The sequence below is a fragment of the Syngnathus leptorhynchus genome, chromosome 1 (genome assembly GCF_054491065.1).
Source record: "Syngnathus leptorhynchus isolate UIUO chromosome 1, UIUO_Slep, whole genome shotgun sequence".
Lineage (NCBI taxonomy): Eukaryota > Metazoa > Chordata > Actinopteri > Syngnathiformes > Syngnathidae > Syngnathus > Syngnathus leptorhynchus.
In genome coordinates, this window is record NC_141195.1 from 14,395,954 (window position 1) to 14,407,540 (window position 11,587).

The 11,587-nt window shown below is 40.8% G+C and overlaps 2 protein-coding genes across 4 annotated transcripts in view; both read left to right on the forward strand.

Moving 5' to 3' along the window:
• The window catches only part of prdm16 (PR domain containing 16), a 199,615-nt gene extending 192,466 nt beyond the window's left edge, over positions 1-7,149 (forward strand). Inside the window, exons 18-21 of one of the 2 annotated variants that reach the window (XM_085911926.1) lie at positions 321-492; positions 2,635-2,883; positions 3,512-3,692; positions 4,368-7,149. In XM_085911926.1, coding sequence (XP_085768052.1) covers positions 321-492; positions 2,635-2,883; positions 3,512-3,692; positions 4,368-4,502 — 737 coding nt within the window. In that variant the 3' untranslated portion in view covers positions 4,503-7,149. The other variant, XM_085911917.1, reaches the window with a different exon arrangement.
• Positions 7,150-8,126: 977 nt separating this feature from the next.
• tprg1l (tumor protein p63 regulated 1-like) lies at positions 8,127-11,382 on the forward strand. 2 transcript variants are annotated; one of them, XM_085912001.1, is made up of 6 exons: positions 8,127-8,483; positions 8,698-8,789; positions 9,142-9,192; positions 9,460-9,585; positions 10,231-10,366; positions 10,601-11,382. In XM_085912001.1, the coding sequence occupies exons 1-6, from the start codon at positions 8,256-8,258 to the stop codon at positions 10,793-10,795; spliced, it is 828 nt and encodes a 275-aa protein (XP_085768127.1). In that variant the 5' UTR covers positions 8,127-8,255; the 3' UTR covers positions 10,796-11,382. The 2 variants fall into 2 exon arrangements, with proteins under 2 accessions (XP_085768127.1, XP_085768120.1); XM_085911994.1 differs by having other exon boundaries at positions 8,131-8,483; positions 10,231-10,384.
• The last annotated feature ends 205 nt before the right edge of the window (positions 11,383-11,587 follow it).

The window sequence follows — 11,587 nt, forward strand, 5'->3', positions numbered from 1 at the left end:
GTCATTATGTTTTTCTCATTTAAATCTTGTAAATTGCTGCGACGTCAACAGACATGTTTTTTTTCCATGTATTTATTATATTATTTGACAGTTTAATTTTTAAAGTAAGAAGTATGATCAACATGTTTGAAATCTTTTCTGATGGGAAGATGGCTTGATTTAATAACGCCCATTAAAACCCTCATCCTACCCATTTCCATATGGCTGATGAATATTAAACTAAACATGCGGCGTCTACCTGTGTGTGTGCGCTTAAATTTCATCGTTTGTGCATGTATTAATGTGCGCGGATGTGTATGTCTGCACACTTTCCCCACTAGTGAGCCAACAGTCTGGGATGCTTTCCAACCTAGGAACCACCATCTCCTCGCCAAACTCCGAGCCAGACAATCATGCACTTTTAGATGAGAAGGAGGACTCGTACTTCTCCGAAATCCGAAACTTCATCTCCAACAGTGAGATGAACCAGGCCTCCAGCTCCACGGACAAAAGGTAAAAATATTAATAATAATAATAATAATAATAATAATAATAATAATAATAATAATAATAATCAAACATAATCATGCAGAAAATGTTGCGATGGGAATTTGTGCAATTTGTGTCAAACCCTCAACTATTTCCTCAAACAGACCTGTAATCGTCACTCCAGTGTTCAGTCAACTCATTATTTTTATGGATGCAGGTAGTCCACAGTGCTTAATGCACAGTGCCCCCTAGTGCATTACAGTTTGATGGCAAGAGGAAAATGCTGGCAAGAAGAAAATGCCGTAATTACATTTTAGACTTCCTTTATTTGCCATTCAAATAAACTGAGTGTATGGAACGAAATGTTGTTCAAAATAACAGCAAACAATTTAGCAAAGGTACCAGACTGAGGCAATGTAAAATCTTCCATGACATAGAGAGAAATTCTGAAGTTCATAAACACAGAGACCAAAATCACAGAATGGATAGTACTACATAATGTAAAGCTTTACTCTAATAGATGTGAGTTGATGTCTGGCATTTGTCAGTAGAAATATTTTGCTAACTTGTGTGATTTTCGTTTTGTTCGTTTTTTTTTTAATTCCAACTGACACCGTTCAGGTTTATTGCACTTAACTAATAAATTGTTCACATGAAGATGAAAAAACTTTAAAAAATCTATCTGTGGGTGCTGATGCTAAACACAAAACTGAAAAACATATTTGTTCATTCATGACCAGTTTTTAATTTAGTGTATAAAAGATTCATCCAGGAGGACAAGCCATTGGTGTGCATGTTCATAGTGTTTCTTCACTTTTCCCAAAGTGACAGGCTAACTACTTGCCTGACATGCACGTTACAGTCATTTAAACAAATTTGTCAGTTTTGGAAACTCGATACTTTGGAAACTCTCAGCGACAAAGATGTTTCTGTTTTTACACAGTCCATCCCTCCATCATCATCCCTTTCCTCCACAGCAGACTGTGTGGTAGTTTAGCCCAGCTGCCATCTGGGATCAATATTGAGTGTCATCCACAACAAGGTGGCCTGACATTTTAATATCAGTCATTCAGACTGTGTTATGCTTTCTGTCTGCCCACCAGACAGCTCTGTGTTTATTCTGCCCTCTGAGTGACTGAAGCCAAGCTCTAAACGCACGCTCATGCATGACTATCCGTATTTGCTCTTAATTGCCCTTGCAACCGAGCTTCAGTGCAGTAAAACCTATAGTCCAAGTCATGGCAAAGCTTTTATTTTGGAACACAAATGTCTGCCACGCTACCAGGTGGGCCTGTAAGAGATGCTTAGTCAGCATTGGTACTTTCAAAGAGCAAATGATTTGGCTATTTGCATACATAGAATGTTGAGATTCAATAAGAGAGAATAAAAGCTTTGAGCTGGTCTGAGACTTGGGGTCCGGCATTTGGGAGCACAAAGCGGGGCCTCAGGTTGAGGCATTTATCCAGGAGATCCTCAGATGATGGAGCTCTTCCACCCCCCAATCCATCCCCCGTACCCATAGGCCCTGTCCGCTAACCCAAACAGTCCACTGACGTGTTTAGAGTAAATGACAAAACCCAGGGCCCCTCGATGTCAGAGCTAGGCTTCTTTCCCTGGATGCAGGCATGGACTTTTTCCCAGCTAAACAGCCTGGTGATTTGATTAGAGTAATATTTAATGTAGATTGAAAGAGGAGTCCACCTCTCCATGTTTACCCACCCACAGCGTATGACCCAATCCTATCCCCGTGTTCGCCTCTCCAGAGGTAGTCCTGTCTGATTTGATAAATGTCCGCTGTGTGGCAAGAAAGGAAGGGATAACTTTGCTGTCCCACAGGAAATGATATCATGAGCAATGTCATGTGGTCTGGGGCTGAAGAAGGGGCAGCTGGGCTTCTGGCTAGAGATTGTACAGATGGCAGGTCAGAATAGTGCCGAGCTGATCACCTATAGTATTCTGATACAATATACTGTGTTGTTCACATGCGGCAAACTAAAAGGAAATGGCACATCTGATGTCTCTTTTCCAATTATTCATGTGGGGGTGCTGTTTCAAAAGTGTCCCCTGGAAAACGGTTGGTACCCGCATTGTTAGTGTGCTCGCTGGACAACACAAGATTACTACATCTGGCGCCATTACAAACCCTTCCTCCCTTGATGCATGCAGATCTGACCCTTCTGAGGGGGAGCACCCGAGTGGCCACAGGTCCAACTCCAAGATGGCCCTCCAGGGGCTGGAAGAGGAGGAAGAGGAAGCAGAGGGGGATGATGAGGAGGAAGAGGAAGGCAGCCTGACTGAAAAGTCTCACGATGAGGCTCCGGAATCCCCGTCTCCAGTTGCGACACGCGCATATGAAGAGGAGGAGGACGAGGAAGAGACTACTCCATTATCTATGAGCTACGAGCACTCTCGCAGGTACCCATTTCATTTTACTGGCATTTGTTAGCAATGTTGTAACTAATCGCAGCTACTCATACAGTCTTTACTCATACAAGTATGTACTAATCCATGACATAACAATATAACTCTTCAGAAATGTGTCTTTAAAAGAAGAGACAAAAAGTAATGAAATTAGGAATATATTAATTTATTTAAAGGGGAGCGTTTTAAAAAAAATTACACTTGGCAAGGTTGGTCAACAACCTTCACCACTGTCCGAAAAGTGTATTCATATTATGTATCTACACATCTATAATTATGGTGTTTCTTGCTGTAATGTAAAGTTCATGGTGACAGTAGTAAAATCTCAGTTACAAGTCATAAAAAAAAAATAATGGAAAATTTAATTTAAATATTTAGTTAAAAGACTCAAATTGCCTAACTCATTGTCCGTATACATGTTGTGCCCTTCAATTGGCAAGCAACCGGTTCAGGAATGCATGTAACTCTTCTTGCCTCATTTTTCTCCCATCTGACTAATTAGTCCTTTCTTTTTCTCTTCCCTTCATTCAACTTAACATCTTCCTGAACCATTTTCCTCCTTGAATCCATTCTCATTTGCATTCACGTTCATATTCGGCCCACCACTTGCGCCGGCATGCAGGTGTTTAGAGGAGGAAGGCTCTCTCCTGGACCTTGAAGGTCATTCCAGCTTTCCCAAAGGCCTGGATGTATTACGTAAAGCAGCCAGTGATGAGCAACATTTTGACGTTAAAGACATATTTAACACATCGCTAGAGTCGGAGACTTTGAAAGAGACGTTGTACAGGCAGGCTAAAACCCAGGTAGGTGAAGCAAAGACACGATAACAAGTAAAATACAGGGGAACCTCTGAGATCAAAAACAGTCTGTTCCCGGATGGTGGGCAAGCTCTGATTTGGTTCAATTCATCCAAAAAAAAAAAAAAGATCGCTTCCACGGTTGTAATTAATACATATTAATACAATACAGACATTCAATGTTAGAGGTTCCACTGTGGGTTTTTAACATTGTGAATGCAATACTTGGCTGTTCGCTTCAAATCTAAGGGAGTTTAACTGCATGGATGTTCAGACTTCTGTCTGCCTATTCAAGTGGTTTTAAAGATTTTGATGGCCCTCTTGGTGGTGCCTTCCGTATCTATAGTCTCTCTGATTGTTTAGTTTTACAGTATCCACACTATTAAAAGTTGAAAAATAATAATTGCATATTAAATTAGAGCCACAAGATGGGGCCAGAGAGTGATAATTATGACCCCTCCCCAAAATAAATATTTGAATACCTATGATCAGATCTTTTTAGATTCTAAACTGTATAACAAGAGGTGTTTATCACTGTAAACTCCACCTTTACGGCACCAGCATATCATCACGATTAAAGAAATGAAGTATGTTGATAGTGAAAGCTGTGTCAAAGGAATAAATAAAATATCAATTCATCCCAACTAAACTATATGGCAATATTCGTGTGGTCTCCTGCAGGCTTATGCAATGATGCTGTCTCTGTCCGACAACAACCCTTTGCACACGCCCTCCCAGAACTCCCTGGATGCTTGGCTGGGCATGGGAGGCGGATCGTCTGAGACGAGCAGCTTTCACCCGCTCAACCACATCTAGACATGAGAAAGAAATGGAGAGGAGGTTGGTGTGGTAGAAGGTGGCAGGAACAGTAGTTTTGATTAGAGACACAAGTGGAGTGGACACAAGTCGTCATGAAGAACGGAGAATTCCGTGTGTGTGCGTGTGTGTGCGTGTGCGTGTGCGTGCGTGCGTGCGTGCGTGCGCGTGCGTGCGTGCGTGCGTGCGTGCGTGCTTGTGAGATAGAGGCGGTAGACTATAAGAAAGCACTGCGAAGCTCCTGTTGATGTGAAGGACATACATGATGAATGCTTCTCGACAGCATTGAAACTTTCCCGATCATCCCCCTAAGTGCGCTCAGTCTCACCTGGGGACAGCAGAGAGCTGACGTGACATTCTGTTAGACACTTAAATGACTCGTGTCACTAAAAGCTCTTTGTGTGATGCCCGGAAGAAGAAAAAGAAGGAAAAAAATCGCACTACAGCGTTAAGACGACATGGCCACAAGGGGGTGCTGTTTCTCTTCAAGTGACATTTGACTCCAGATGAAACTCCACGCGGATTGCGTGTCACCGACTGCAGAATCAACGGGAGTGTGGAAATGAACGATTAATACACACAGACTGATTTTAATGTGCACAGCAAATTGATTTTAGTGGATTTACCAGCTTGATCATGCTGGCAATCGTTCAGTCACTCATCATTTCATGTCACTCTTAAATGTTTGCTTCCTTTCCTCTTAGTTACCGCAGTATTCTTTTGTTGTAGGCACCTTCGTGCTAAATTATTAATATAATTATTTTAGAGAAGGACCAAAATTGTATAATAATGTCACATGGTGTACAAAATAACCTAGTTGTTCATAGCGATGGTGACACGTGCCAAATAACCCATAGAAAATATTTTGTTCTCTGACAATCATTTCATTTCCACTTGCTCCAATATATTTGATTTCAGAAGCATGTGTGTATGTAGTATTTATTTTTTGCTTGTTCGCTCATTCTGTATGAGGTGGTGGGTGCGAGAGTAAGGAAAAGTCCTCTTTCTTCTTCTTTTTTTTTCCTTTGGTTGCTGAAGGAATAAACACCAGTGAGAGATTGAGAATTTCCAGTTTTGGTGTGCCATAACGGAAACGATCCATGAAATGTTATTATTTATAGTGAAAGATAGTTGTAGTTTTAGTGGCACTGTAATGTCCTGCCGTGTTTAGTTTGCTTCTTGCTTCAGTTCCATTTCACCCGTATTAAGTATTATTATGGGGGGAGCCTTTGCCGTTAGTATCACAAAAAGATATTACCACACTTTATAAGACAAGTAGAATCTGTCAGGATTTGATAAGAACATGTAAATGTCATGTTGCCCAAAAGGCCTGGACCATTTGTCCAACCTTATTGATGAATTAGACTCATGAAACCAGAAGAAGCATCGAAATTACATTTACTGGCATTACAATTCTGCTAGTCGGTCGTTCATGAATAAAATTTCTCTTAATCAATGGTGGCCCTACCGGATGTTCTCCTGTTCTTCTCCTGACGTCAAACTCATTCCATAAAGTAGCAGGAGGACATGACTTCTTTTGGACTGTAGATAGCTGTAGATAGACATCACGGGAGGCGTTTCTCGTCATCCTCAAACTCGGCCTGATGCTGTATTTTTCAAGCTAGCACTTAATGAAACCACATGGGTCCAAGCCATACCCTGATCAGGCTTAGGTCTCGACGACAGGACAGAAGGAACACTGTACTTTTCTTTGGCTACACGAGGACTGCTGCATCATCTCATTTTTCTGAAGATACAAGTCTCTTGTTTGATAAATCTCTTCATTTATTTACCTTTATAAGATGTAAAAATGTGGGTCGTTTCTATGTCGTGATTCATGTCAAGTCATGGACTACTGTAGTAAGAATGCGCTGTGTAAAGGCTTTGAAGGTATTGAAGCATTCCATTTTTCCCACTTCAGAAATTATTCTGGCAGATGGTCGACAAGATATTGGAACGCGGTTGCTGTCCCCCCTCCCGCTCACTGTTACAGGAGACAAAAAAAAAAATAGATATTGTTTCTTATTGACTGTACAGTATTTTAAAGATGGAAAATATGGTGCATTTGTCCGAAGGAAGAAAAAAAAATAATGGAAAAATATGGGTTTAAATGGATGGTGCTTGTTCGTTTGGATCTGAGTTGTATATCGCCTATGTTATGTTTGTTGAAAACTGACAACAAAAAAATATGATATTGTGCATGATGTGTTTAGCGGTCATAATTATGTCCATTTGTGAATTGTGTATCAAATCAAAAAAAGATAAAAAAAAAAAAAAAAATCCGTAGATGCACTTATTGTAAATGTGGTTAGGTTTAGTAGGTTTGACTTCAAGTTCTTGACTGCCTTACACGTTGGGTGGGGCAAGTGGCTCTTAAAGAAATAAAAGAAGACTTGTGGGAGAAGACATAACAGGAAAAAAAAAAACAATAAAGGATTGTAGAATAATATTGAACAATTCTGAAATTGCAATTCTTTTGATGCTTGTGATTATTGAAGATGTACTTTAGAAAAATTTCATTGAAAAGACATGACTGATGTTAATTCTGTAGAATAGCAATGTATACCAAATGTAATCTTTCCAATGTTATGAAGAATTTATACATGAAATTGATATGCAATAAAACCGGTGTGCTTTTTAAATGGAATTTTCACCTCTTCATTTATTTTTTCCAGGTAAGGAAACAATAAGAGTGTTGTTCCAAGGATTTTGCTGTTGTTTCCTCCCTATCATATCTTGAACCATCTTTAGTATTAGGATACAAACGAGCATATGCACAACATTGTTGGAAAAAACAATCGGTATTTTTTTCATGCCTCCAAAACGGGATCTTGAGGCATCGACTTTGACACAGCTAAGACTTCACTGACAGACTCATTACCCCATGATGACACCATATTCATTTGTAACATCAACATTAAGCATATTTACTTGCTTATAAGGATCATGTGACTATTGCAAATAGGAACATTAAGACACAACCCGAGAATGCAATTTTGTGAGAAATTGCACCACAGTTAACAAATGCGAGATGAAAAAACTGTGAAAAATTATATAGGAAATGATGTTAAAAGCTATTGAGCAATATGGAATCATGAGGAATGGTAATGATACTTAATGTTATGGAAAGGTGTGAAATAAAATTAAATGTGGAATCTGAACAGTTTAAGTTTAAAAGTGGAATAGTTTGAATCTGTTAAAATGTGAATAGAGCTGAAAGTAAGCAAAATCTGAAGAATAGGTTTTAATTTGGGAGTTGTGACAAAAGAAAAGTTGGCATGAGCTCACCACATTAAAGTTAGTGGTTTGAATCAGTCCAAAAAATTGGAATGTTGCTTATAAATTTACATTTAATAAAAATTTTATATATAACAACCTATTGGGTTAGTGTTTTGGAGGATGATTCCAAACTAGGGTTGGGGGTTAAGGTTAGGGGGTTTGGGTCAGGGTTGGAATTTGGGGTTGGACGTTAAGGTTAAGGGTTAAGGTTACAGGGTTAGGGGTTGACAAACCAGAAATTACTCTAATATTAATGGTTTCATCAAAAAGATCATCGTACAGTCTGTTTTCCTTGCAGTGTGACCAGATGAGACCATGCGGCGCAGTTAACTGGCGACTGTCCCTTTAAGAAGACGCTCAGAGACGGAAGTGAAGCAAGCACTTCCACAAACAAAACATTACTGGTGCGCAATGGGCGAGTGTGCTTCCACCAAATAACATTTTGCTTCTCCGTCGAGGAATTTCCCTTCCGCCATGCTTCAGCTGAACGACACGGTGGAGCCCGAGAGTCCGGGAGCCGCGGTTCTCCATCCGGCCGAGGCCGAGGAAGGAGTGGAGGTCGCTTTCACACCGCCGGGGGACGGGCGGAGCCTGGGACACGGAGCCACTGCAGCCTGCTGCGGGCCACTGCAAACGTTGACGCCTTTTCATGTGCACAACCCCACCATGCAAGCCAAAGTCAAGGACTATTTTGTGTTCCGGGTACGACGACCATTTCCTACGCTTGCATTCGTCATGTAAAAAGAGTGATGATGATGATGGAATGACTGACTGACAATGACAGTCCGAAGTCAGAGTACAGTACAAATATGTGGCTTAGTAGGTTTTTCAAGTCGAGCAGTGTGGGTGTGGTGGTGGTGATGATGATGATGATTGTGAGGAGGCTGACTCATCATCTGTTTCATGCTGATGTCAGCCAGGTACCATCGAACAGGCGGTCAGTGACATCCGGACTGTGGCGCTTCCCTCTGAGGATGGAGAAGTGCTGAGTGTCTGGCTTCTGGCTCAGTAAGTCTCATTCTTATCTTGAACCATGCGCTCATCTTAAGTAGCTCTGAAACTCGTCATTCATGTGTTACTTCTACTGGAAGCTGAAGCGTCAAACATTTCCAAATAAAATACGATAATAATAGATAATAAATTAAATGGTTGAGTGACTGAGCACACTTCACTGAAGTCTGGCAGAAAGTAATGTTTGTTTTGACGAGAGAGCTGAGTTCTGATTTTGCCTTTTGAGGTCTGCACAATAAATGTTGTCAAAAATGCGTTAACTGGCTTGAATGAGTACGGAGCGCAAGTGTGTTGCTGCTATCGAATAGTGAGTTATCATGTCAAAGTATGATGCCAATCATCTGTGCAGGATTGACCACTGGAATAACGAGAAGGAGAGACTTGTCCTCATTACGGACAGGTAAGACAAAAAGCACACATCAATGTGCTTTCATGTCACTTTTAGAAAAAAAGTTAAGTTAAAAAAGTTATTTGTTCATTGTATGTGCATTAACTCCTCTGTTACAGAGCAGCTTGCTCATCGACATTTATTTTTCGCAAGTAGGCATAAGATTAATTTAATTGTTTTAGTTCACACTTAATGAGTGCGCAGTTACACTTTTTAAAGAGTCAATTTTCTATATTATGTTCCCTTTAACCAAAAATTGGTTTTCCTTCGCATGCGCAGGTCCTTGCTGGTGTGCAAGTACGACTTCATCAATTTGCTGTGTCAGCAGGTCATCAGAATTTCGCTCAACGCCGTCGACACCATCTCAGTGGGCGAGTTTGAGTTCCCGCCCAAATCCCTGAACAAGTATGCATGCCTCATTTGACCCTTGATAAAACTTTGGTTACCAGCATTACGATTGTAATTGATTTGCCTCCATTGCCACATACAGTAATTGTTTGGTCCTTTCCATATAAATCTTTGTATTACAATTTCTATTGAGTGTAATAGACGTTTGAAACAACTTGGACAAATTGTCATGGAGAAATGCAGAGAAATGTCAAGAAACAAGCCGCCAAAGGCAGACTTGGCTCAGCCTGCTGTAACACTTGATAAAAGCATGGACATAAATCAACAACAAAATCAGAAAAACAGTGCCAGTAACTCTTAGCAACAGTGTTTTTGTCTGGGGGGAAAAGGGCCCATCATTGAAGGAAGCATTTATGTATCTGAAGTAGACCCGGTGAGTAACTGGGGCACGACGGCTTGTACTGAGATTAACATTTCATTCGGCTAATAGCATAATTGTCATAAAAGTGAATTTTAACATATTGTCACAAATCTATAAGAATACTAATGTGCTCCATAAATATAGTTTATTATTTTTAAATGTCATGTGTAGATTGTGAAGCAACTGGAATCTTCGGAATGCCTTCCAAAATGACGTGGCCAATAACAGTAACAAAATGTTACGATGACCTCCTCAGTATTTACAGGGCCTTGTTTTTACAGAAGAGATGGTGTTGGGGTTCGTGTCCAGTGGGACAAGCGTCCCCGAGCCTCCTTCTTAAACCGCTGGAACCCGTGGTCCACAGATATGCCCTACGCCACCTTCACAGAGCACCCCATGTCCCACGCAGATGAGAAGGTAGCCTCCCTCTGCCAGGTAATCCCTTCAGACTAGGTTTAATTGGACACACTTTTTTTTTTCCCAAACTTTGGGCTGGTAATCTAGACTCGTTAGAACCACGTAGCTCTGTCCTGTTTGATAATAAAAGTCGTAGTCTACTTCTTTTGGTTAGCGATTCGCAGCGAATGACAGGGTTTACTGTAAAGATAGCTCTTTTTTTCATTGGGTATTTATCTCTGCTCGTATGTACAGCTGGACAACTTTCAGACCCAGCTTGTTCAGGCGGTGAAGAGAGCCCATAAGGAGAACCCTATGCCTGGTCGGGCCAACGGAGTCCTGATCCTGGAGAGACCCCTCCTCATTGAGACCTACCTGGGCATCATGTCCTTTATCAACAACGAGGCTAAGTTGGGCTATTCAATGACCCGTGGCAAGATTGGTTTTTAGAGACAGTTTCTCCAAACGGGGTGGCAACCTTGTTTGTGTTGTGTGCGCAGCTCGGAGATCGTAAAAAATGAGCCTCCGCAGGTTGTTTGTAGCAGACAAATAGTCGGCCAGTTGAAGACTTGCATGGACTGTCTCCTCATTTGGTTTTAGCACCCCAGTCCTTTCAAGAGCTACCATACTTGCATGGGCCCCTTGACTGTATTGGGTATGTGACAAAATGTTGGTGAGAAATACGAGTGTTTGCTTCTGCCTTTTTCTTATATTCATTTTTTTGTCCTAAACTGGGTGTGTTGCAATCTTTTGCTACTTATCTGAGCATTAACTGTTAAAAGTGGCGTTTAGTGCCAAAGATGTAATGACTGTGTGCCTGCAGTCATCATGAGACTCCTGTGCGGATTCTCGGAATGGAAACTATTGTATATCCAGTCACATGATTAAGTGGAATAAGCCTTGCTAATAGGGGAATTGATCATGATGTGCTCTGTCTTTCTTAACAATTCAACTTGTTTACTGTGGGAAAACGAGAGAATATTCTTCACACTGAAAACAAATGATCGTAGGTGACCTTAATAAATGATCTTGTGTGACCTTTCTCTCTTTTTTGGCAAATTTGCCTACAAATGAGAGCTACTAGAGCATTGTGAGAGCCGTGTTAGAGCAAACACAAACTGTTTTGTTTTTATCATACTCTATCTTGTCCAAGGACGTTGCCAAATGGAAGTTGTGCACTATTCAAATGTGATTGCACATGATATGATATATGCGTATCACTTTCAAATCTCTGTAGCTCAG